General features: G+C 53.4%; 1 protein-coding gene across 5 annotated transcripts in view; it reads right to left on the bottom strand.

Moving 5' to 3' along the window:
* Window positions 1-1,853: 1,853 nt before the first annotated feature.
* The window catches only part of LOC124024197 (FHF complex subunit HOOK interacting protein 1B-like), a 59,021-nt gene continuing 33,406 nt past the window's right edge, over window positions 1,854-27,468 (bottom strand). For 4 of the 5 annotated variants that reach the window (XM_046339250.1, XM_046338854.1, XM_046338462.1 and 1 more), the window contains 8 exons: window positions 25,721-25,966; window positions 25,372-25,539; window positions 23,536-23,615; window positions 23,212-23,381; window positions 20,237-21,631; window positions 17,450-17,628; window positions 15,116-15,278; window positions 1,854-2,987 (listed from right to left, as the gene is read on the bottom strand). In XM_046339250.1, coding sequence (XP_046195206.1) covers window positions 2,683-2,987; window positions 15,116-15,278; window positions 17,450-17,628; window positions 20,237-21,631; window positions 23,212-23,381; window positions 23,536-23,615; window positions 25,372-25,539; window positions 25,721-25,966 — 2,706 coding nt within the window. In that variant the 3' untranslated portion in view covers window positions 1,854-2,682. The remainder of the gene's footprint in view (window positions 2,988-15,115; window positions 15,279-17,449; window positions 17,629-20,236; window positions 21,632-23,211; window positions 23,382-23,535; window positions 23,616-25,371; window positions 25,540-25,720; window positions 25,967-27,468) is intronic. The other variant, XM_046340042.1, reaches the window with a different exon arrangement.

The following is a 27,468-nucleotide window of genomic DNA, read 5'->3' as shown; positions in this document are numbered from 1 at the left end:
CTTTAATAAGCAACCAGGGGTAGACTCTACAAAGCAGGATCAATGATTTAGCCAGCTAACATTGACAAGCACCTAGAGGGGTAGACTCTACAAAGCAGGATCAATGATTTAGCCAGCTAACTTTGACAAGCACCTAGAGGGGTAGACTCTACAAAGCAGGATCAATGATTTAGCCAGCTAACTCTGACAAGCACCTAGAGGGGTAGACTCTACAAAGCAGGATCAATGATTTAGCCAGCTAACTTTGACAAGCAACCAGAGGGGTAGACTCTACAAAGCAGGATCAATGATTTAGCCAGCTAACTCTGACAAGCAACCAGAGGGGTAGACTCTACAAAGCAGGATCAATGATTTAGCCAGCTAACTTTAATAAGCAACCAGGGGTAGACTCTACAAAGCAGGATCAATGAGTTAGCCAGGCCTAAAGCACTGCAGTGTTTTTTATACAACAGAACAGAAACACAGCCTTTCCTATGGCAACACCAGGTGCATGACCAAATAGACTGGCAACACCTTGTGCATGACCAAATAGACTGGCAACACCGGGTGCATGACCAAATAGACTGGCAACACCGGGTGCATGACCAAATAGACTGGCAACACCGGGTGCATGACCAAATAGACTGGCAACACCGGGTGCATGACCAAATAGACTGGCAACACCAGGTGCATGACCAAATAGACTGGCAACACCGGGTGCATGACCAAATAGACTGGCAACACCAGGTGCATGACCATAGAATGCACGGCACACACGCATATTTTGCTCCCACACGGCATTGATAGGTCTAAAAATGTTTCATTTATTTAAAAAATATATATAAATTAAATCTAAAATGATGATAAAACATGGAGAGAGGTTATAAATACAAATATCAAAATCCACTTTTGTTTTCCAGTACACAGTACGGGGGGGGACCTTTCTCGTCACCTCCCCATTCCAGACCCTGTTAAATCTCTCAAGCTGAGGTGATGCTCTGAGCCCATTGGTCAGATCCCTTCCTGTTGTGTCCTCTACAGTTGAGACGATCAACGCTGAGTATCTAGAGTTTGCTTAACCAGTTTAACCAGGAACAGGGAAAATTTAAGGTTGTGGGTCTTTTTTGTTGTCAGATTTTCAAAAAGACGGAAGATTTAACACATCTGATGAGCATCATTCACTAGAGGGGAGAGTGGAAAGAGCTGACTCAGCACTATGTACACATGCTATGGTATGTACACTACAGACCACTCTCAAGATCAAGATCTATTCACATTTAGTGTGTGTGTGTGTGTGTGTGTGTGTGTGTGTGTGTGTGTGTGTGTGTGTGTGTGTGTGTGTGTGTGTGTGTGTGTGTGTGTGTGTGTGTGTGTGTGTGTGTGTGTGTGTGTGTGTGTGTGTGTGTGTGTGCGTGCGTACGTACGCACGCACACACACACACACACATATATATTCCATTTACATTCTTGATTTCACATTGTCCGAATGAACTGTCCCCCTCCCCCTCGTCTCTTCACTGTAGCTCTCAGCCCCATCAGTGCTCCACTTTGCCCCCTGCAGGTGGAAGGGAGTAAAGGATCTGTCCATATATGGTCACAGTGTCCTAGAGAAGGAGTGCCGATCTAGGATGTGTCCATATATGGTCACAGTGTCCTAGAGAAGGAGTGTCGATCTAGGATGTGTCCATATATGGTCACAGTGTCCTAGAGAAGGAGTGCCGATCTAGGATGTGTCCATATATGGTCACAGTGTCCTAGAGAAGGAGAAGGATGTGTCCATATATGGTCACATCTAGAGAAGGAGTCCGGATCTAGGATCTGTCCATATATGGTCACAGTGTCCTAGAGAAGGAGTCCGGATCTAGGATCTGTCCGGATCTAGGACAATCTTATTCGTTATGATGTAAAATTCTAAACTGATGCCAGTTCCCCGTCAGTCTACCTGTCCTATCCTAAATACTGTCTCATGTGTCAGTCTACCTGTCCTATCCTAACCACTGTCTCACGAGTCAGTCTACCTGTCCTATCCTAACCACTGTCTCTTGTGTCAGTATACCTGTCCTATCCTGTCTGTCTGTCTGTGTGTGTCAGTCTACCTGCGCTATCCAAACCACTGTCTGTCTGTCTGTCTGTCAGTCTACCTGCCCTATCCTGTCTGTCTTTTAGACGCTTTGTGGATACAGGCCCAGACGTCACGTACACTAGATTTAACAACGGTGGAAAGGAACTCCCTCTAGACAACGCTTACAACCAATCCAATGCTTCTCAATCTTCTGGGAGGAGGGTTGAAATCGGGTTGCAACCTTCAGCATCACTCCTCAGTGTCGTGGCTCTGGAGGAAGGGTGTGGAGACAGACAGCATCACTCCTCAGTGTCGTGGCTCTGGAGGAAGGGTGTGGAGAGACAGCATCACTCCTCAGTGTCGTGGCTCTGGAGGAAGGGTGTGGAGACAGACAGCATCACTCCTCAGTGTCGTGGCTCTGGAGGAAGGGTGTGGAGAGACAGCATCACTCCTCAGTGTCGCGTCTCTGGAGGAAGGGTGTGGAGACAGACAGCATCACTCCTCAGTGTCGTGGCTCTGGAGGAAGGACATGGAGACAGACAGCATCACTCCTCGGTGTCGTGTCTCTGGAGGAAGGGTGTGGAGAGACAGCATCACTCCTCGGTGTCGTGTCTCTGGAGGAAGGGTGTGGAGAGACAGCATCACTCCTCGGTGTCGTGGCTCTGGAGGAAGGGCATGGAGACAGCGTGCTCCTGGGCCAGAGCGGCCAGCTCCTTGAGGAACTCAGAGAAGATGACGGCGCAGTAGACGGCGTTCTTCACCCTCAGAGCCTCTGCCTGCTTCTCCAGCCCCGACGCCCCAGTCCCGCCCCGGAACAGGGCACTGTGCAGCGATTGGCCGCCGTCTCGTACGTGGGCCAGGGCGAGCTGGGCGGCGTGGCGTGCCCGCGTGGGGCTGTTGGTGTGGCGAAGGATCAGGTCGCCTAGTGAAGGTTTCCGGCTCTTCACTGGAAGAAAGATAGACACAGCATGTGATTAGGACAGGACAGGTAGACTGACCTCAGACAGACAGGACAGGTAGACTGACAACAGACAGACAGACTGACAATAGACAGGTAGACTGATGACAGACATGACAGGTAGACTGACAGGTAGACTGACAATAGACAGGTAGACTGATGACAGACAGGACAGGTAGACTGACACCAGACAGACAGGACAGGTAGACTGACACCAGACAGACAGGACAGGTAGACTGACACCAGACAGACAGGACAGGTAGACTGACACCAGACAGACAGGACAGGTAGACTGACACCAGACAGACAGGACAGGTAGACTGACACCAGACAGACAGGACATGCAGACTGACACCAGACAGACAGGTAGACTGACACCAGACAGACAGGTAGACTGACACCAGACAGACAGGTAGACTGACACCAGACAGACAGGTAGACTGACACCAGACAGACAGGTAGACTGACACCAGACAGACAGGTAGACTGACACCAGACAGACAGGTAGACTGACACCAGACAGACAGGTAGACTGACAACAGACATGATAGGACAGGTAGACTGACAACAGACATGATAGGACAGGTAGACTGACAACAGACATGATAGGACAGGTAGACTGACAACAGACATGATAGGACAGGTAGGCTGATAACAGACATGATAGGACAGGTAGACTGATAACAGACAGACAGGTAGACTGACACAACAGACAGACAGGACAGGTAGAATGACAACATACAGGATAGGACAGGTACCCTGACGAAAGACACATGATAGGACAGGGAAACTGACAGACGGGATAGAACAGGTATACTGACACACACACACAGACTAGAGGTCAACCGATTAACCGGAATGATCGATTAATTAAGGCCGATTTCAACAATCAGAATTTTTGGACACAGATTTCTTTTGTTTTTTTACACCTTTATTTGACGGCCTAGGAACGGTGGGTTAACTGGTCTAGGAACAGTGGGTTAACTGGTCTAGGAACGGTGGGTTAACTGGTCTAGGAACAGTGGGTTAACTGGTCTAGGAACGGTGGGTTAACTGGTCTAGGAACAGTGGGTTAACTGGTCTTGAGCAAGGCACCCTAATTGCTCCTTTATTTAACGAGGCAAGTCAGTTAAGAACACATTGTTATTTACAATGACGGCCTAGGAATGGTTTTCGAAATGATAGTTTCCGGATTCGACCATATTAATGACCAAAGGCTCGTATTTCTGTGTGTTATTATGTTATAATTAAGTCTATGATTTGAAATTTGATAGAGCAGTCTGACTGAGTGATGGTGGGCAGCAGCAGGCTCGTACGCATTATTCCAAACAGCGCTTTCGTGCGTTTTGCCAGCAGCTCTTAGCTGTGCTTCAAGCATTGAGCTGTTTATGACTTCAAGCCTATCAAGTCCCGAGATCAGGAGTGTGTAACCGATGTGAAATGGCTAGCTAGTTAGCGGGGTGCGCGCTAATAGCGTTTCAATCGGTGACGTCACTCGCTCTGAGACTTGGAGTAGTTGTTCCCCTTGCTCTGCAAGGCCTGCGGCTTTTGTGGAGCGATGGGTAACGATGCTTCGAGGATGGCTGTTGTCGATGTGTTCCTGGTTCGAGCCCAGGTAGGGGCAAGGAGAGGGACGGAAGCTATACTGTTACACTGGCAATACTAAAGTGCTTATAAGAACATCCAATAGTCAAAGGTATATGAAATACAAATGGTACAACCTAAAACCTCTTACCTGGGAATATTGAAGACTCATGTTAAAAGGAACCACCAGCTTTCATATGTTCTCATGTTCTGAGCAAGGAACTGAAACGTTGTTTTTTTTACATGGCACATATTGCACTTTTACTTTCTTCAACACTTTGTTTTTGCATTATTTAAATTGAACATGTTTCATTATTTATTTGAGGCTAAATTGATTTTATTGGTGTATTATATTAAGTTAAAATAAGTGTTCATTCAGTATTGTCATTATAAATTAAATAAAACAAATCGTCCGATTAATCGGTATCAGATTTTTTTGGTCCTCCAATAAATCAGTATCGGCGTTGAAAAATCCTAATCAACCTCTAATACAGACATACAGTGGATAGGACAGGTAGACTTACACGACAGGCAGTTGTTAGATAGGACAGGTGAACTGACCCAACAGACAGACAAGGATAGCACAGGTAGACTGAATACAGAAAGGATAGGACAGGTAGACTGACGCAACAGACAGACAGGATAGGACAGGTAGACTGACCCAACAGACAGACAGGATAGCACAGGTAGACTGACAATACAGAAAGGATAGGACAGGTAGACTGACAACAGAAAGGATAGGACAGGTAGACTGACAACAGAAAGGATAGGACAGGTAGACTGACGCAACAGACAGACAGGATAGGACAGGTAGACTGACGCAACAAACAGACAGGATAGGACAGGTAGACTGACCCAACAGACAGACAGGATAGCACAGGTAGACTGACAACAGAAAGGATAGGACAGGTAGACTGACGCAACAGACAGACAGGATAGGACAGGTAACTGACAATAGAAAGGATAGGACAGGTAGACTGACAACAGAAAGGATAGGACAGGTAGACTGACAACAGAAAGGATAGGACAGGTAGACTGACAGCAGAAAGGATAGGACAGGTAGACTGACAACAGAAAGGATAGGACAGGTAGACTGACAACAGAAAGGATAGGACAGGTAGACTGACAGCAGAAAGGATAGGACTGGTAGACTGACAACAGAAAGGATAGGACAGGTAGACTGACAACAGACAGGATAGGACAGGTAGACTGACAACAGACAGGATAGGACAGGTAGACTGACAACAGACAGGATAGGACAGGTAGACTGACAATACAGAAAGGATAGGACAGGTAGACTGACAACAGAAAGGATAGGACAGGTAGACTGACAACAGAAAGGATAGGACAGGTTGACTGACAACAGACAGGATAGGACAGGTTGACTGACAACAGAAGAGAAGTAATAACCCAAAACATGTCAGACATCAACCTTTTAAATTTTTATTTTACTATTCATATATATATTTTTTCACTTTTACCCCTTTTTCTTCTTAATTTCGTGATATCCAATTGGTAGTTCCAGTCTTGTTCCATCGCTGCAACTCCCGTACGGATTAGGGAGAGGTCGAAGGTCGAGAGCCAAGCGTCTTCCAAAACACGACCCCGCCAAGTTGCATTGCTACTTGACACACTGCTCGCTTGACCTGGAAGCCAGCTGCACCAATGTGTCGGAGGAAACACCGTCCAGCTGTCGACCGAAGTCAGCTTGCATGCGCCCGGTCCGCCACAAGGAGTTGCTAGAGCGCGAGGAGACCCCAGCCGGCCAAACCCTCCCCTAACCCGGACGGCGCTGGGCCAAACCCTCCCCTAACCCGGACGGCGCTGGGCCAAACCCTCCCCTAACCCGGACGGCGCTGGGCCAAACCCTCCCCTAACCCGGACGGCGCTGGGCCAAACCCTCCCCTAACCCGGACGGCGCTGGGCCAAACCCTCCCTAACCCGGACGGCGCTGGGCCAAACCCTCCCCTAACCCGGACGGCGCTGGGCCACCCACCTATTAGACCGCTGCACCGCCCATTAGACCGCTGCACCGCCCATTAGACCACCCATTAGACCGCTGCACCGCCCATTAGACCGCTGCACCCCCCATTAGACCGCTGCACCCCCATTAGACCGCTGCACCCCCATTAGACCGCTGCACCGCCCATTAGACCGCTGCACCGCCCATTAGACCGCTGCACCGCCCATTAGACCGCTGCACCGCCCATTGCACCGCCCAGACCGCTGCACCGCCCATTAGACCGCTGCACCGCCCATTAGACCGCTGCACCGCCCATTAGACCGCTGCACCGCCCATTAGACCGCTGCACCGCCCATTAGACCACCCATTAGACCACTGCACCGCCCATTAGACCGCTGCACCGCCCATTAGACCGCTGCACCGCCCATTAGACCACCCATTAGACCGCTACACCGCCCATTAGACCGCTGCACCGCCCATTAGACCGCTGCACCGCCCATTAGACCGCTGCACCGCCCATTAGACCGCTGCACCGCCCATTAGACCGCTGCACCGCCCATTAGACCGCTGCACCGCCCATTAGACCGCTGCACCGCCCATTAGACCGCTGCACCGCCCATTAGACCGCTGCACCGCCCATTAGACCGCTGCACCGCCCATTAGACCGCTGCACCGCCCATTAGACCGCTGCACCGCCCATTAGACCGCTGCACCGCCCATTAGACCGCTGCACCGCCCATTAGACCCGCTGCACCGCCCATTAGACCGCTGCACCGCCCATTAGACCGCATTAGACCGCTGCCCATTAGACCACCCATTAGACCGCTGCACCGCCCATTAGACCGCTGCACCGCCCATTAGACCACACATTAGACCGCTGCACCGCCCATTAGACCGCTGCACCGCCCATTAGACCGCTGCACTGCCCATTAGACCACCCATTAGACCGCTGCACCGCCCATTAGACCGCTGCACCGCCCATTAGACCGCTGCACCGCCCATTAGACCGCTGCACCCCCATTAGCCTGCACCCCCATTAGACCGCTGCACCGCCCATTAGACCGCTGCACCCCCCATTAGACCGCTGCACCGCCCATTAGACCGCTGCACCGCCCATTAGACCGCTGCACCGCCCATTAGACCGCTGCACCGCCCATTAGACCGCTGCACCCCCCATTAGACCGCTGCACCGCCCATTAGACCGCTGCAACGCCCCATTAGACCGCTGCACCCCCCATTAGACCGCTGCACCGCCCATTAGACCGCTGCACCCCCATTAGACCGCTGCACCGCCCATTAGACCGCTGCACCGCCCATTTAGACCGCTGCACCGCCCATTAGACCGCTGCACCGCCCATTAGACCGCTGCACCCCCATTAGACCGCTGCCCATTAGACCGCTGCACCGCCCCCTGCACCGCCCATTAGACCGCTGCACCCCCATTAGACCGCTGCACCGCCCATTAGACCGCTGCACCGCCCATTAGACCGCTGCACCGCCCATTAGACCGCTGCACCGCCCATTAGACCGCTGCACCCCCATTAGACCGCTGCACCGCCCATTAGACCGCTGCACCGCCCATTAGACCGCTGCACCGCCCATTAGACCGCTGCACCGCCCATTAGACCGCTGCACCGCCCATTAGACCGCTGCACCGCCCATTAGACCGCTGCCCATTAGACCGCTGCACCCCCATTAGACCGCTGCACCGCCCATTAGACCGCTGCACCCCATTAGACCGCTGCACCCCCATTAGACCGCTGCACCGCCCATTAGACCGCTGCACCGCCCATTAGACCGCTGCACCGCCCATTAGACCCACCGCTGCACCGCCCATTAGACCGCTGCACCGCCCATTAGACCGCTGCACTGCCCATTAGACCCCATTAGACCGCTGCACCGCCCATTAGACCGCTGCACCGCCCATTAGACCGCTGCCGCCCATTAGACCGCTGCACCGCCCATTAGACCGCTGCACCGCCCATTAGACCGCTGCACCGCCCATTAGACCGCTGCACGCCCATTAGACCGCTGCACCGCCCATTAGACCGCTGCACCGCCCATTAGACCGCTGCACCGCCCATTAGACCGCTGCACCGCCCATTAGACCGCTGCACCGCCCATTAGACCGCTGCACCGCCCATTAGACCGCTGCACCGCCCATTAGACCGCTGCCCATTAGACCGCTGCACCCCCATAGACCGCTGCACCGCCCATTAGACCGCTGCACCCCCATTAGACCGCTGCACCGCCCATTAGACCGCTGCACCGCCCCGCTGCACCGCCCATTAGACCGCTGCACCGCCCATTAGACCGCTGCACCGCCCATTAGACCGCTGCACCGCCCATTAGACCGCTGCACCGCCCATTAGACCGCTGCACCGCCCATTAGACCGCTGCACCGCCCATTAGACCGCTGCACCGCCCATTAGACCGCTGCACCGCCCATTAGACCGCTGCACCGCCCATTAGACCGCTGCACCGCCCATTAGACCGCTGCACCGCCCATTAGACCGCTGCACCGCCCATTAGACCGCTGCACCGCCCATTAGACCCCATTAGACCGCTGCCCACCGCTGCACCCCATTAGACCGCTGCACCGCCCATTAGACCGCTGCACCGCCCATTAGACCGCTGCACCGCCCATTAGACCGCTGCACCGCCCATTAGACCGCTGCACCGCCCATTAGACCGCTGCACCGCCCATTAGACCGCTGCACCGCCCATTAGACCGCTGCACCCCCATTAGACCGCTGCACCGCCCATTAGACCGCTGCACCGCCCATTGTGACCGCTGCACCGCCCATTAGACCGCTGCACCGCCCATTAGACCGCTGCACCCCCATTAGACCGCTGCACCGCCCATTAGACCGCTGCACCCCCATTAGACCGCTGCACCGCTGCCCATTAGACCGCTGCACCGCCCATTAGACCGCTGCACCGCCCATTAGACCGCTGCACCGCCCATTAGACCGCTGCACCCCCATTAGACCGCTGCACCGCCCATTAGACCGCTGCACGCCCATTAGACCACCCCATTAGACCGCTGCACCGCCCATTGCACCGCCCATTAGACCGCCGCCCATTAGACCGCTGCACCCCCATAGACCGCTGCACCCCCATTAGACCGCTGCACCCCCATTAGAGACCATTAGACTGCACCGCCCATTAGACCGCTGCACCGCCCATTAGACCGCTGCACCGCCCATTAGACCGCTGCACCGCCCATTAGACCGCTGCACCGCCCATTAGACCGCTGCACCGCCCATTAGACCCTGCGTGCACCCCATTAGACCGCTGCACGCCCATTAGACCGCTGCACCGCCCATTAGACCGCTGCACCGCCCATTAGACCGCTGCACCCCCATTAGACCGCTGCACCGCCCATTAGACCGCTGCACCGCCCATTAGACCGCTGCACCGCCCATTAGACCGCTGCCCATTAGACCGCTGCACCCCCATTAGACCGCTGCCCATTAGACCGCCCATTAGACCGCTGCACCGCCCACCGCTGCACCGCCCATTAGACCGCTGCACCGCCCATTAGACCGCTGCACGCCCATTAGACCGCTGCACCGCCCATTAGACCGCTGCACCGCCCATTAGACCGCTGCACCGCCCATTAGACCGCCCATTAGACCGCTGCACCCCCATTAGACCGCTGCACCGCCCATTAGACCGCTGCACCGCCCATTAGACCGCTGCACCGCCCATTAGACCGCCCCCATTAGACCGCTGCACCGACCCCATTAGACCGCTGCACCGCCCATTAGACCGCTGCACCGCCCATTAGACCGCTGCACCGCCCATTAGACCGCTGCACCGCCCCATTGCCCATTAGACCGCTGCACCGCCCATTAGACCGCTGCACCGCCCATTAGACCGCTGCACCGCCCATTAGACCGCTGCACCGCCCTGCACCGCCCATTAGACCGCTGCACCGCCCATTAGACCGCTGCACCGCCCATTAGACCGCTGCCCATTAGACCGCTAGACCGCTGCACCGCCCATTAGACCGCTGCACCGCCCATTAGACCGCTGCACCCATTAGACCGCTGCACCGCCCATTAGACCGCTGCACCGCCCATTAGACCGCTGCACCGCCCATTAGACCGCTGCACCCCCATTAGACCGCTGCACCCCCATTAGACCGCTGCACCGCCCATTAGACCGCTGCACCGCCCATTAGACCCATTAGACCGCTGCACCGCCCATTAGACCGCTGCACCGCCCATTAGACCGCTGCACCGCCCATTAGACCGCTGACCGCATTGCTGCACCGCCCATTAGACCGCTGCACCGCCCATTAGACCGCTGCACCGCCCATTAGACCGCTGCACCCCCATTAGACCGCTGCCCACCGCCCATTAGACCGCTGCACCGCCCATTAGACCGCTGCACCGCCCATTAGACCGCTGCACCGCCCATTAGACCGCTGCACCGCCCATTGGACCGCTGCACCCCCATTAGACCGCTGCACCGCCCATTAGACCGCTGCACGCCCATTAGACCGCTGCACCGCCCATTAGACCGCTGCACCGCCCATTAGACCGCTGCACCGCCCATTAGACCGCTGCACCGCCCATTAGACCGCTGCACCCCCCATTAGACCGCTGCACCGCCCATTAGACCGCTGCACCGCCCATTAGACCGCTGCACCGCCCATTAGACCGCTGCACCGCCCATTAGACCGCTGCACCGCCCATTAGACCGCTGCACCGCCCATTAGACCGCTGCACCCCCATTAGACCGCTGCACCCCCATTAGACCGCTGCACCGCCCATTAGACCGCTGCACCGCCCATTTGCCCATTAGACCGCTGCCCCCCATTAGACCGCTGCACCGCCCATTAGACCGCTGCACCGCCCATTAGACCGCTGCACCGCCCATTAGACCGCTGCACCCCCATTAGACCGCTGCACCGCTGCACCCCCATTAGACCGCTGCACCGCCCATTAGACGCACCCATTAGACCGCTGCACCGCCCATTAGACCGCTGCACCGCCCATTAGACCGCTGCACCGCCCATTAGACCGCTGCACCCCCATTAGACCGCTGCACCCCATTAGACCGCTGCACCGCCCATTAGACCGCTGCACCGCCCATTAGACCGCCACCCATTAGACCGCTGCACCGCCCATTAGACCGCTGCACCGCCCATTAGACCGCTGCACCGCCCATTAGACCGCTGCACCGCCCATTAGACCGCTGCACCGCCCATTAGACCGCTGCACCGCCCATTGGAGACCGCTGCACGCCCATTAGACCGCTGCACCGCCCATTAGACCGCTGCACCGCCCATTAGACCGCTGCACCGCCCATTAGACCGCTGCACCCCCATTAGACCGCTGCACCCCCATTAGACCGCTGCACCGCCCATTAGACCGCTGCACCCCCATTAGAGACCGCCCTAGACCGCTGCACCGCCCATTAGACCGCTGCACCCCCATTAGACCGACCGCCCAGACCGCTGCACCGCCCACCCCCATTAGACCCTGCACCCCCATTAGACCGCTGCACCCCCATTAGACCGCTGCACCCCCATTAGACCGCTGCACCCCCCATTAGACCGCTGCACCCCCATTAGACCGCTGCACCCCCATTAGACCGCTGCACCGCCCATTAGACCGCTGCACCCCCATTAGACCGCTGCACCCCCATTAGACCGCCCCCCCGCTGCACCGCCCATTAGACCGCTGCACCGCCCATTAGACCGCTGCACCGCCCATTAGACCGCTGCACCGCCCATTAGACCGCTGCACCGCCCATTAGACCGCTGCACCGCCCATTAGACCGCTGCACCGCCCATTAGACCGCTGCACCGCCCATTAGACCGCTGCACCGCCCATTAGACCGCTGCACCGCCCATTAGACCGCTGCACCGCCCATTAGACCGCTGCACCGCCCATTAGACCACCCATTAGACCACTGCACCGCCCATTAGACCGCTGCACCGCCCATTAGACCACACATTAGACCGCTGCACCGCCCATTAGACCGCTGCACCGCCCATTAGACCGCTGCACTGCCCATTAGACCACCCATTAGACCGCTGCACCGCCCATTAGACCGCTGCACCGCCCATTAGACCGCTGCACCGCCCATTAGACCGCTGCACCCCCCATTAGACCGCTGCACCCCCCATTAGACCGCTGCAACGCCCATTAGACCGCTGCACGCCCATTAGACCGCTGCACCGCCCATTAGACCGCTGCACCGCCCATTAGACCGCTGCACCCCCATTAGACCGCTGCACCGCCCATTAGACCGCTGCACGCCCCATTAGACCGCTGCACCCCCATTGGACCGCTGCACCGCCCATTGACCGCTGCACCGCCCATTAGACCGCTGCACCCCCATTAGACCGCTGCACCCCCATTAGACCGCTGCACCGCCCATTAGACCGCTGCACCGCCCATTAGACCGCTGCACCGCCCATTAGACCGCTGCACCGCCCATTAGACCGCTGCACCGCCCATTAGACCGCTGCACCGCCCATTAGACCGCTGCACCGCCCATTAGACCGCCCATTAGACCGCTGCACCCCCCATTAGACCGCTGCACCGCCCATTAGACCGCTGCACCGCCCATTAGACCGCTGCACCGCCCATTAGACCGCTGCACCGCCCATTAGACCGCTGCACCGCCCATTGCCGCTGCACCGCCCATTGGACCGCTGCACCGCCCATTAGACCGCTGCACCGCCCATTAGACCGCTGCACCGCCCATTAGACCGCTGCACCGCCCATTAGACCGCTGCACCGCCCATTAGACCGCTGACCGCCCATTAGACCGCTGCACCCCATTAGACCGCTGCACCGCCCATTAGACCGCTGCACCGCCCATTAGACCGCTGCACCGCCCATTAGACCGCTGCACCGCCCATTAGACCGCTGCACCGCCCATTAGACCGCTGCACCGCCCATTAGACCGCTGCACCGCCCATTAGACCGCTGCACCCCCATTAGACCGCTGCACCGCCCATTAGACCGCTGCACCCCCATTAGACCGCTGCACCCCCATTAGACCGCTGCACCCCCATTAGACCGCTGCACCGCCCATTAGACCGCTGCACCCCCATTAGACCGCTGCACCGCCCATTAGACCGCTGCACCGCCCATTAGACCGCTGCACCGCCCATTAGACCGCTGCACCGCCCATTAGACCGCTGCACCGCCCATTAGACCGCTAGACCGCTGCACCCCCATTAGACCGCTGCACCGCCCATTAGACCGCTGCACCCCCATTAGACCGCTGCACCGCCCATTAGACCGCTGCACCCCCATTAGACCGCTGCACCGCCCATTAGACCGCTGCACCGCCCATTAGACCGCTGCACCGCCCATTAGACCGCTGCACCGCCCATTAGACCGCTGCACCGCCCATTAGACCGCTGCACCCCCATTAGACCGCTGCACCGCCCATTAGACCGCTGCACCCCCATTAGACCGCTGCACCGCCCATTAGACCGCTGCACCGCCCATTAGACCGCTGCACCGCCCATTAGACCGCTGCACCGCCCATTAGACCGCTGCACCGCCCATTAGACCGCTGCACCGCCCATTAGACCGCTGCACCGCCCATTAGACCGCTGCACCCCCATTAGACCGCTGCACCGCCCATTAGACCGCTGCACCGCCCATTAGACCACCCATTAGACCGCTGCACCGCCCATTAGACCGCTGCACCGCCCATTAGACCACCCATTAGACCGCTGCACCGCCCATTAGACCGCTGCAACGCCCATTAGACCGCTGCACCGCCCATTAGACCGCTGCACCGCCCATTAGACCGCTGACCGCTGCACCGCCCATTAGACCGCTGCACCCCCATTAGACCGCTGCACCGCCCATTAGACCGCTGCACCCCCATTAGACCGCTGCACCGCCCATTAGACCGCTGCACCACCCCACCCATTAGACCGCTGCACCCCCATTAGACCGCTGCACCCCCATTAGACCGCTGCACCCCCATTAGACCGCTGCACCCCCATTAGACCGCTGCACCGCCCATTAGACCGCTGCACCGCCCATTAGACCGCTGTACCGCCCATTAGACCGCTGTACCGCTGACAGATGCAGATATAGACATGGTTTCACAATTTGTATTTTTACCTTTATTTAAACTAGGCAAGTCAGTTAAGAACAAATTCTTAATTACAATGACGGCCTACCCCCGGGCAAACCCGAATGACGCTGGGACTATTGGACTCCCAATCACAGCCGGTTGTGACACAGCCTGGATTTGAACCGGGGTGTCTGTAGTGACGCCTCTATCGCCGAGATGCAGTGTCTTAGACCACTACTCGGCTGCCTTTAACGGTTTTGTATGTGGCCAGAACACAGACCGTTTGAGCCTGATTCACCCTAGTGAGGAGTGTCTTGATAAAATGTAATAATCTCATCGGCTGCCTACCTTATCCAGTAACCCTGTGAGCAGAACAGATGACCCAATTTCCCCCAATCACAGCCTGTCTGCATTATTCGTTCTCTCTTGCACTCCCATGGGTTACTATACACTGTATGTGTGTGTCTGTCTGCCTGCATGTGTCCGTGGCCCTCTCACTCACCCAGAGAATCAGAGCGTCGCAGTGTGGGCATCCCCATGGGTGAGTCCGCCCAGTCCACCTTGCCCCTGGCAGCCAGGTAGCGCTGGGCTTTCTTCAGCATGGCAGGGAAATCCTCATGGGACGCTGCAAACGTCTCGATGCGGCTCTTCACTGAGCCCAGGACCTGAGGGAGTGAGAGAGAGAAGAGAGAGGCAGGGGAGAGAGAGAAGAGAGAGGAGGCAGGGGAGAGAGAGGAGAGAAGAGAGAGGAGGCAGGGGAGAGAGAGAGAGAGAAGAGAGAGGAGGCAGGGGAGAGAGGAGAGAGAGGAGGCAGGGGAGAGAGAGAAGAGAGAGGAGGCAGGCGAGAGAGAGAAGAGAGAGAAGAGAGAGGAGGCAGGGGGGAGAGAGAGGAGGCAGGGGAGAGAGAGGAGGCAGGGGAGAGAGAGGAGGCAGGGGAGAGAGGAGAGAGAGGAGGCAGGGGGAGAGAGAAGAGAGGAGGCAGGGGGAGAGAGAGGAGAGAAGAGAGAGGAGGCAGGGGAGAGAGAGAAGAGAGAGAAGAGAGAGGAGGCAGGGGAGAGAGAGGAGGCAGGGGAGAGAGAGGAGGCAGGGGAGAGAGAGGAGGCAGGGGAGAGAGAGAGAGAGGAGGCAGGGGAGAGAGAGAAGAGAGAGGAGGCAGGCGAGAGAGAGAAGAGAGAGAAGAGAGAGGAGGCAGGGGAGAGAGAGGAGGCAGGGGAGAGCGAGAGGAGGCAGGGGAGAGAGGAGGCAGGGGAGAGGAGAGAGAGAGGAGGCAGGGGAGGGAAGCAAGGTTAGGGAACATAGTGATCCTTCCTATCAGTATGACATGCTGACCAGTCCCTCGTTCACGTGCACCATCACGCGCATGTTGATTTTGTCCCCCCACACCAGACGTGATCAGGTTGAAATATCAAAATGAACTCTGAACCAACTAAATTAATTTGGGGGACAGGTCAAAAAGCCTTGAACATTCATGTCCATTTCTCTCGCTTGCTGATGCCAGCTCATTTTGTCCTGGGACATAAACATTGGGTTGATATTTTAGCTGAAATGCACAAGGTCCTCTACTCTGACAATGAATCCACAGATAAAAGGGTAAACAGAGTTTGTTTCTAGTAATCTCTCCTCCTTCAGGCTTCTTCTTCTTTGGACTTTATATGGCCGTTGGTAACTAACTTTATGCTGCATTACCACCACCAACTGGACTGGAGTGTGGACCTCAGTTCACCTTTCAAATCACCCACGTGGGTATATGCTCCTAAAAACCAATGAGATGGGAGAGGCGGGACTTAGAATCCAGTTCTATTTCAGCACCTGGCTATGGAGATGCTCGTTGACGAGCTCGAGCAGTGTGGGTGCAATGTTTGAATAACAATGATTGTACATTTATTTTTCAACGCTCGCGCACTTGACGCTAACGGTGTGGTCAGCATATGAGAGACTTGACACTGGGTTTGAGTTAGGGAACATAGTGATGTCTTCCTACCTGTATAAGAGACTTGATGCTGGGTTAGAGTTAGGGAACATAGTGATGTCTTCCTACCTGTATAAGAGACTTGATGCTGGGTTAGAGTTAGGGAACATAGTGATGTCTTCCTACCTGTATAAGAGACTTGATGCTGGGTTAGAGTTAGGGAACATAGTGATGTCTTCCTACCTGTATAAGAGACTTGATGCTGGGTTAGAGTTAGGGAACATAGTGATGTCTTCCTACCTGTATAAGAGACTTGATGCTGGGTTAGAGTTAGGGAACATAGTGATGTCTTCCTACCTGTATAAGAGACTTGATGCTGGGTTAGAGTTAGGGAACATAGTGATGTCTTCCTACCTGTATAAGAGACTTGATGCTGGGTTAGAGTTAGGGAACATAGTGATGTCTTCCTACCTGTATAAGAGACTTGATGCTGGGTTAGAGTTAGGGAACATAGTGATGTCTTCCTACCTGTATAAGAGACTTGATGCTGGGTTAGAGTTAGGGAACATAGTGATGTCTTCCTACCTGTATAAGAGACTTGATGCTGGGTTAGAGTTAGGGAACATAGTGATGTCTTCCTACCTGTATAAGAGACTTGATGCTGGGTTAGAGTTAGGGAACATAGTGATGTCTTCCTACCTGTATAAGAGACTTGATGCTGGGTTAGAGTTAGGGAACATAGTGATGTCTTCCTACCTGTATAAGAGACTTGATGCTGGGTTAGAGTTAGGGAACATAGTGATGTCTTCCTACCTGTATAAGAGACTTGATGCTGGGTTAGAGTTAGGGAACATAGTGATGTCTTCCTACCTGTATAAGAGACTTGATGCTGGGTTAGAGTTAGGGAACATAGTGATGTCTTCCTACCTGTATGAGAGACTTCACGCTGGGTTGGAACACCATGCTGGTGTTGAGGAGGAAGGATCGGAGCAGGGGTTGAGGGTAGCAGGCAAGCTGGCCCAGAATACCCGTCAACAGGATGTTTACATACAGAGAGTTCTGGAGCATGTTTTCCAGCTTGGCAAACAGAACCACCATGAACGGACCTGCAGGGGAGGCGCGAGAGAGAGAGAGAGAGAGATAGAGCCAGAGAGAGAGAGAGAGAGATAGAGCCAGAGAGAGAGAGAGAGAGATAGAGCGGGGGAGCCAGAGAGAGAGAGAGAGAGAGAGAGAGAGAGAGAGAGAGCGGGGTGCCAGAGAGAGAGAGCCAGAGAGAGAGAGAGAGATAGAGCCAGAGAGAGAGAGAGAGATAGAGCCAGAGAGAGAGAGAGAGAGATAGAGCCAGAGAGAGAGAGAGAGATAGAGCCAGAGAGAGAGAGAGAGAGAGCGGGGAGCCAGAGAGAGAGATAGAGCCAGAGAGAGAGAGAGATAGGGGGAGCCAGAGAGATAGAGCCAGAGAGAGAGAGAGAGAGAGCGGGGGTGCCAGAGAGAGATAGAGCCAGAGAGAGAGAGCCAGAGAGAGAGAGAGATAGAGCCAGAGAGAGATAGAGAGAGATAGAGCCAGAGAGAGAGAGAGAGAGAGAGCCAGAGAGAGAGAGAGAGAGAGCCAGAGATAGAGCGGAGGAGCCAGAGAGAGAGAGATAGAGCAGAGAGAGAGAGAGATAGAGCGGGGGAGCCAGAGAGAGAGAGAGATAGAGCCAGCCAGAGAGAGAGAGAGAGAGAGAGAGAGACAGAGAGAGAGAGATAGAGCGGGGGAGCCAGAGAGAGCGAGAGAGAGAGCCAGAGAGAGAGAGAGATAGAGCCAGAGAGAGAGAGAGAGAGAGAGAGAGAGAGAGAGAGAGAGAGAGAGAGAGAGAGAGAGAGAGAGAGAGAGAGAGAGAGAGATAGAGCCAGAGAGAGAGAGAGATAGAGCGGGGGAGCCAGAGAGAGAGAGAGAGATATTTTGTTTATTTGAAACGGAGGACAAAATGTACAACAAAACACACGTCTCAGAAGTGAGAAGTGATTCGTTGCAGCAGATTTAGCCAACAGTTAATTTCCCTGAGGGAGAAACAGAGAGCGAGGGAGACAGAGGGGAGCGAGGAAGAGGGGGAAAGAGAGAGGAGAGCGAGGGGGAAAGAGAGAGGAGAGCGAGGGGAAAGAGAGAGAGGAGAGCGAGGGGGAAAGAGAGAGGAGAGCGAGGGAGAGGGGAAAGAGAGGAGCGAGGGAGAGGGGGAAGAGAGAGGAGAGCGAGGGAGAGGGGGAAAGAGAGAGGAGAGCGAGGGGGAAAGAGAGAGGAGAGCGAGGGAGAGGGGGAAAGAGAGAGGAGAGCGAGGGAGAAAGAGAGAGGAGAGCGAGGGAGAGGGGGAAAAGAGAGGAGAGCGAGGGGGAAAGAGAGAGGAGAGCGAGGGAGGGGGAAAGAGAGAGGAGAGCGAGCGAGGGAGAAAGAGAGAGGAGAGCGAGGGGGAAAGAGAGAGGAGAGCGAGGGAGAGGGGGAAAGAGAGAGGAGGGGGAAAGAGAGAGGAGAGCGAGGGAGAGGGGGAAAGAGAGAGGAGAGCGAGGGAGGGGGAAAGAGAGGAGAGCGAGGGAGAAAGAGAGGAGAGCCAGGGAGAGGGGGAAAGAGAGAGGAGAGCGAGGAGAAAGAGAGGGGAAAGAGGGGGAGAGAGAGGAGCGAGGGGGAGAGAGGAGAGCGAGGGGGAAAGAGAGAGGAGAGCGAGGGGGAAAGAGAGAGGGAGCGAGGGGGAAAGAGAGAGGAGAGCGAGGGGGAAGAGAGAGGAGAGCGAGGGAGGGGGAAGAGAGGGAGAGCGAGGGAGAGGGGGAAAGAGAGAGGAGAGCGAGGGGAGGGGAAAGAGAGAGGAGAGCGAGGGAGAGGGGGAAAGAGAGAGGAGAGCGAGGGAGAGGGGGAAAGAGGGAAGAGCGAGGGAGAGGGGGAAAGAGAGAGGAGAGCGAGGAGAGGGGAAAGAGAGAGGAGAGCGAGGGAGAGGGTAAGAGAGAGGAGAGCGAGGGGGAAAGAGAGAGGAGAGCGAGGGAGAGGGGGAAAGAGAGAGGAGAGGGCGAGGGGAGAGGGGGAAGAGAGAGAGGAGAGCGGGGGGAGAGAAGAGGGGAAAGAAGAGGAGAGCGAGGGGGAAAGAGAGAGGGAGAGGGGAAAAGAAAGAGAGAGGGGAAAGAGCGAGGGAGAGGGGGAAAGAGAGAGGAGAGCGAGGGAGGGGGGAGAGGAGAGAGGGAGAGGGAAAGAGAGGGGGCGAGGAGAGCGAAAGGAGAGGAGAGCGAGGAGAGGGGGAAAGAGAGAGGAGAGCGAGGGAGAGGGGGAAGAGAGAGGAGGAGAGGGGAGGGGGGAGAGCGAGGGAGAGGGGGAAAGAGAGGAGAGCGAGGGAGAGGGGGAAAAGAGCGAGGAAGAGAGAATGGAGGGAGGTGAAGGTGTACATGCACACTAATGGAAGTCAAGATCCAACAAGAAAAAAAAAAACTGGCAACAAAACAAGACTAAATATCAAAAGGAAGGAACAGTCTACATTAATTTCCTGTGCAACGCCATCCAACATCAAAATAGGAAGTCAACCAAAAGAAAACATCAAACCAACATCAAAATAATTAAATAAATGGAGCAGCATCCATCCCTCGAGCACCAATTGAAAATATGAGAACTCACATCTTAACACACATAAGCAAGTAAACAGTAAACAACATCATCTTATAGACACAAAAACCCTACTGCTCCCTGGTGGTCTTTCTCACCTGTGTAGGGCTGAGTGGATGGCTGTCCTAGAGGCCTGAACACCCTCACAACTCCAGCCACTACCCCGCTCCCCATCAGGTCAGCGTCCAGGAGAGAGGGGGGCGGTGGTTCCCCTGAGTGGGGGTCTCTGGTGGTTTCCTCCAGCTGTCTGAACAGCCCCACCCCCTTGCTCCTCTCCCTCACCCTGTCCTCCAGCTCCCGGAGTTCCTGGGTGAAGGCCTCGATGCTGATGCCCTGGCCGTTGGAGTCCCCAGGCCCCTGCTGGCCCCCCTCCCCAGGCCCAGCCCCATCCAGGAGCTCAGAGATCAGCCGCTCCACTGCTTCTGACTGGGTAGAGAGCATTGCCTCTGGAGGTCCCGACCCAGGGCTGGATGCTGCAGCACGGAGGGTCAGCCTGTCGTTGGAGGAGTTGGCACGGGGTTCTGAGAGCAGTGAAGCAGACGGAGTCTGGGTGTGACTCGGTTTGTGTGGTGGAAGACCTCTGGAGCTTTCCGCAGTCCCACTCCCATTCCCTTCACTGTAGAAGCCCTGTAGGGACCCGCAGGACTGGGCAGGGGCAGGGAAGGCACTCACCTCCCCGTTCTGACTAGAGTCCCCTCCAGCAGGGTGCTGTTGCTCGCCCAACTCTCTCTTCACCTTCTTAACCTCCATCCCTCCATCCTGGCTGTCCCTACACCTGTCCCCCTGCCCCCCCAACAATGTCCCATTGATGGCCTGCTGAGCGCCCTTGGTGGGGGCGGAGCGGAGGTGGGGGGAGGGGTCAGGGAGGGAGGCAGAATCAGGAGTGAGATGGAGAGGTTTGGGGAGGTGGACATCCTCTCTCTGCAGGCTGCGTTTCTTGGTGCGGGGCGTGAGGCTGATACAGCTGTTCTCACCGATGGTGACGTCCCACTCCCCACTGTCCCTCTCTGTACTGCTCCACTCTGACCGCGCCGCTGCCACCACCGCTGCCCTCTGCTGGCTGGGGGAGGTACTACCACCACCTCCTCCTTCTCCCTGCTGGAAGGAGAAGTGCTCTGGGAACATGGCCAGGGAGGGGTTGGAGGTGGGGGGAGGGGGCGGTAGAGGGGCCGCGTTGGGTGAGGGGTCCTCTCCGTCGTAGGGGGCTGACCAGTTCCGGCAGGCCCAGGAGCACAGCTCTACCCCTCTACGGGCGTCCCTGAGGTACTCCAGGTACCCCGACTCCCAGTCCAGCCCCTCTGGGATGGGGTGCATGGGGCTATCTGGGGACAGGGGGGTGTTGGGGCCAGCACCGGGCGACGAGGGGACCGTCTCGGTGGGGGAGGGGGTGGAGGGCCCTCCTCCAGGGTTCTGCTGGCGCATGAAGAGGGCCAAGCGGGATGGAGTGCTGGGTTTGTGGTGTACTGGAGACTCTGAGCTGGGGCTGTTCAGGGCTACAGACAGACAGGCAGAGGGAGGAACATTAGTCATATACATATTTACAACATTTATATATAAATCTAAGTGGGGTCAAACAAGAGAGTCATTGTGTAACATAATGCAACTTACAAATATATATATATATTTATTTTATTGTCTTAAAAAAAAACATGTTTTTTTAAATATGCCCATAGATACCTTTTATTTTATTTCATAATATATTGAATTTGGCCTTTACCACTATAGCCCATAGAAACACATTAAATAACACATTCATAAATGGTATAAACAAAAAAAATATATATATTCCTTGTGATTTCTTTTTGGACTAAGGTTTTGAAGTGTCTGTCCTATAGGCAGGTAGCCTAGTGGTTAGAACGTTGGGCCAGTAAACAAAAGGTTGTTGGATCGAATCCCCGAACAGACAAGTTAAAAATCTTATTATGCCCCCCCCCCCCACCTCTGTGATTCAGTGGTTGGGTTAAATGTACAACTGACTAGGTATCCCCCCTTTCACTATACCTAGGAAATATAAGATCAGCAAATACATATCAAATTTTATTTATATAGCCCTTCGTACATCAGCTGATATCTCAAAGTGCTGTACAGAAACCCAGCCTAAAACCCCAAACAGCAAGCAATGCAGGTGTAGAAGCACGGTGGCTAGGAAAAACTCCCTAGAAAGGCCAAAACCTACGAAGAAACCTAGAGAGGAACCGGGCTATGTGGGGTGGCCAGTCCTCTTCTGGCTGTGCCGGGTGGAGATTATAACAGAACATGGCCAAGATGTTCAAATGTTCATAAGTATGTTTTTAACCCCTTATTTGCCACAAAACTACTTCCATTGATGTGTATGGGTTACCGTTAGACGAATCCCGTGACATGTTTGTGAGGGTCTCCCCTTTCCACAGTGGGGTCAAATTAGTTTTAGAACCCAAACGGTTCAGACGCAACAGACAGAAGTTGGCACGTCAGTGCCACAGACCTCAGACGAGTCCCGTGTGGCTAGCTTCCTTTTATTGGTCTTTCCTAGCTTCCTTTTCTTGGTCTTTCCTAGCTTCCTTTTCTTGGTCTTTCCTAGCTTCCTTTTCTTGGTCTTTCCTAGCTTCCTTTTCTTGGTCTTTCCTAGCTTCCTTTTCTTAGTCTTTCCTAGCTTCCTTTTATTGGTCTTTCCTAGCTTCCTTTTCTTGGTCTTTCCTAGTTTCCTTTTCTTGGTCTTTCCTAGCTTCCTTTTCTTGGTCTTTCCTAGCTTCCTACAGGCCTCTCTCATCTTTTTAAGTGGGAGAACTTGCACAATTGGTGGCTGACTAAATACTTTTTTTTTAGCCCCACTGTATATATTTTAAACATTGATAAAACAAATATAACAAAATATCTCCATAAAACTTTATAATGAAAACGTATAGTTAAAATTGAAGTTCAACTCTGTCCAAATCTTTAACACAGCACAATGGTTTAAAACACACACCGTTTCTTAGGCTCGTCTTGTGTATTGAAAAAGGGTACATTGTAAGTTAATCTGGATGAGAGCATCTGCTCGAATGAGTGAACTGTTCAGTAGAAACCGTGGTTCGTCGCCAGTCAGTCAAGTTACCTTTCCCCCAAAGGGCAGGTTCTTCCTCCCGCTCAGCAGAGGGCGCTGTGCTCAGACGGCAGCAGTCGGGGATCAGGGACAGGAACTTGTCAGCTGATTTACCATAGAGATCAGTGTCCCTGATGGCACGTCTCTGACTCAACATCACATGGGTACAGGGCAGCAGATACCTGTCATGAAAATAATAGATTTCATTTATATAGTGTTTTTTTATTACAAGTAGAATCTTAAAAAGATGCAGTAAGACAACAATACACTGTTACATTCTCAGTAGTAGCAGCAGCAGTAGTATAGTAACACAACACACACACACACAGTATCTACCTGAGAACGAGCTGCAACATGAGGTCTTCACAGTTGAGAGAGAGCAGAGTCCTAAACAGGCTCAAAGACACCATACACAGCTGTAGGAGAGAAATAGCAGAACATTAGACAGCTGTAGGAGAGAAACTGCAGAACATTAGACACAGCTGTAGGAGAGAAACTGCAGAACATTAGACACAGCTGTAGGAGAGAAACTGCAGAACATTAGACACAACAGAACATTAGACACAGCTGTAGGAGAGAAACAGCAGAACATTAGACACAGCTGTAGGAGAGAAGACGGCAGAACATTAGACACAGCTGTATGAGAGAAATACCAGAACATTAGACACAGCTGTAGGAGAGAAATAACAGAACATTAGACACAGCTGTAGGAGAGAAGACGGCAGAACATTAGACACAGCTGTATGAGAGAAATACCAGAACATTAGACACAGCTGTAGGAGAGAAATAACAGAACATTAGACACAGCTGTAGGAGAGAAGACTGCAGAACATTAGACACAGCTGTAGGAGAGAAACTGCAGAACATTAGACATAGCTGTAGGAGAGAAACTGCAGAACATTAGACACAGCTGTAGGAGAGAAACTGCCGAACATTAGACACAGCTGTAGGAGAGAAACTACAGAACATTAGACACAGCTGTAGGAGAGAAACTGCAGAACATTAGACACAGCTGTAGGAGAGAAACTGCAGAACATTAGACACAGCTGTAGGAGAGAAACTGCAGAACATTAGACACACAGCTAACAGAACATTAGACACAGCTGTAGGAGAGAAACTGCAGAACATTAGACACAGCTGTAGGAGAGAATACTGCAGAACATTAGACACAGCTGTAGGAGAGAAACTACAGAGACACAGCTGTAGGAGAGAAACTGCAGAACATTAGACACAGCTGTAGGAGAGAAACTGCAGAACATTAGACACAGCTGTAGGAGAGAAAGAGAACATTAGACACAGCTGTAGGAGAACATTAGACACAGCTAGGAGAGAAACTGCAGAACATTAGACACAGCTGTAGGAGAGAAACTGCAGAACATTAGACACAGCTGTAGGAGAGAAACTGCAGAACATTAGACACAGCTGTAGGAGAGAAACTGCAGAACATTAGACACAGCTTTAGGAGAGAAACAGCTGTAGGAGAGAAACTACAGAACATTAGACACAGCTGTAGGAGCGAAACTACAGAACATTAGACACAGCTGTAGGAGAGAAACTGCAGAACATTAGACACAGCTGTAGGAGAGAAACTGCAGAACATTAGACACAGCTGTAGGAGCGAAACTGCAGAACATTAGACACAGCTGTAGGAGAGAAACAGCTGTAGGAGAGAAACTACAGAACATTAGACACAGCTGTAGGAGAGAAATAACAGAACATTAGACACAGCTGTAGGAGAGAAATTGCAGAACATTAGACACAGCTGTAGGAGAGAAACTACAGAACATTAGACACAGCTGTAGGAGAGAAACTGCAGAACATTAGACATAGCAGAACATTAGACACAGCTGTAGGAGAGAAATAGCAGAACATTAGACACAGTTGTAGGAGAGAGGACAACAGAACATTAGACACAGCTGTAGGAGAGAAGACAGCAGAACATTAGACACAGCTGTAGGAGAGAAGACAGCAGAACATTACTTACTACATTTTACTTACTACAACTGATATGGATGTGGTTGTCTCACCTAGCTACCTTTTGATGGCACTAACTGTAAGTGGTTTTAGATAAGATGGTCTGCTAAATGACTGAAAAATGAATGTCAACTCCTCCCTCTCACTCCCAGAGAACCCCCAGTACTGTACACTCACAACCAACAACATAGTACTGACCCTCGAGTTGCTGCTGATGCGCGTTAGCAACGTGTCCAGGATGGTGTCGTTGTCGTGGCGATGCACGAGGATAAAACGCAGGAAGGCTTTAAGGAGAGACGTTTCCGTGACGCTGCGCAGGAACAGGTCCAGGTAGGTTGTACTGGCTATCATCTCATCTACAGATGACTGGGGGGGGGATACATATTAAAATAAACTATTCTGATGTTGGCAGCCAAAATGTTTTAACGAGAAGAGTAATAAAATCAAGTTTTTGAGCGTCGTCTCCGACTGGCTACTATTTTTTTAACTAGCTAATAAATTCAATCAATCAGCTCAGGCTAGCCAATCAGAGAGTCCCCCCCTCTACCTTGTGTAGGGCGGGTCCCATGACAGGGACCAGGAAGCCGTTGTGAACATAGTCGACCAGCTGTCTGCGGACCAGGGGGTGAGCCACCTGGATGACAGCGTTACAGAACTCCAGAGAGTTCATGAAGAGCACCAGAGAGGACACGCCCATCCAGTCCTCCCTTCGCAGAGCGTGCCAGTCATCCCCCCGCACCTCTATCTTCCTCGGCAGGGAGGAGTAGAGAGCACTGAGGCCCGTGGCCAGCACCTGGAGGGGGGGGGGGGGGTGAGAGGTCAGTGGATGTTTAGGACTAAATTAAGAGGTGAAATATTAATTTTGACAAGGCTGTGTCAAATATAAGGGAATGCAGGCATGTGTGTCAGCAGCACAACCCAAACACTCAGCGGGAAATACTAACAGTCCATGTATTAATGATACATTTTCTGATCAAATAAAGGAGGGAGAAAGATGACATTTCTGGGAGATATACACATGCATTGGAAAACAGGTCTCAGGACAGTGTCTACAGGCAAATGTGTTCCTCGTTTAATCTGAAAAACGGTCTCTGGTTTAATAACACCACAGCCCCTTGGAGAGCAGCTAGTCAACACAGACAGTCCTGTGGACAGCATTTCTTTATAGCAACTGGCAGCAAAAAAAAGTTTTTGGAGCAAAAATAATACATTTGCCCCTCCAAGTTATATAAAATACATTTAAAAAGTTATTTTATATACATACACACAAAACACATGTGTTATGGCTTTTCAACCTCCAGCCATATGGTGGATTCAGATAATAGAACTCAAAGGGTTTTCTTTAATGGAAGCGTCTCAAATGTCAAACATGTAAAGTGTGGTGCACCACAGGGCAGCTCTTTAGGCCCTCTACTCTTTTCTATTTTTACCAATGACCTGCCACTGGCATTAAACAAAGCATGTATGCTTATGATTCAACCATATACACATCAGCATCCACAGCTAATGAAGTCACAGAAACACTTAAAGAGTTGCAGTCTGTTTTGGAATGGGTGGCCAGTATTAAACTGTTCCGGAACATCTCTAAAACTAGAGCATTGTATTTGGTACAAATCATTACCTAAGTTTGAGACCTCAGCTGAATCTGGTAATGAATGGTTTGGCTGTTGAACAAGTTGAGGAGACTAAATTACTTGTCGTTACCTTAGATTGTAAACTGTCATGGTCAAAACATATAGATTCAATGGTTGTAAAGATGGGGAGAGGTCTGGCCGTAATAAAGAGATTTTTTGACACCGCACTCCACAAAGCAAGTCCTGCAGGCTCGAGTTTTGCCGAATCTTGATTATTGTCCAGTCGTGTGGTCAAGTGCTTCAAGGAAAGACCTAGTTAAGCTGCAGGTGGCCCAGAACAGAGTGGTACATCAGCCCTCTGATTACAATGAAGAGGAGACTGGCCTGTCGCTGGCTACCACTGCAGCAGGAGACTGGCCTGTCGTTAGCTACCACTGCAGCAGGAGACTGGCCTGTCGTTAGCTACCACTGCAGCAGGAGACTGGCCTGTCGCTAGCTACCACTGCAGCAGGAGACTGGCCTGTCGTTAGCTACCACTGCAGCGGGAGACTGGCCTGTCGCTAGCTACCACTGCAGCAGGAGACTGGCCTGTCGCTAGCTACCACTGCAGCAGGAGACTGGCCTGTCGCTAGCTACCACTGCAGCAGGAGACTGGCCTGTCGCTAGCTACCACTGCAGCAGGAGACTGGAAGAGAAAACACAGAATTAAGAGATTCTGCAT

The sequence above is a fragment of the Oncorhynchus gorbuscha genome, linkage group LG01 (assembly GCF_021184085.1).
Source record: "Oncorhynchus gorbuscha isolate QuinsamMale2020 ecotype Even-year linkage group LG01, OgorEven_v1.0, whole genome shotgun sequence".
In the NCBI taxonomy this organism is placed as follows: Eukaryota; Metazoa; Chordata; class Actinopteri; order Salmoniformes; family Salmonidae; genus Oncorhynchus; species Oncorhynchus gorbuscha.
Note: the sequence above shows the minus strand (reverse complement) of the source record. Positions and strands in the feature narration are given on the sequence as shown.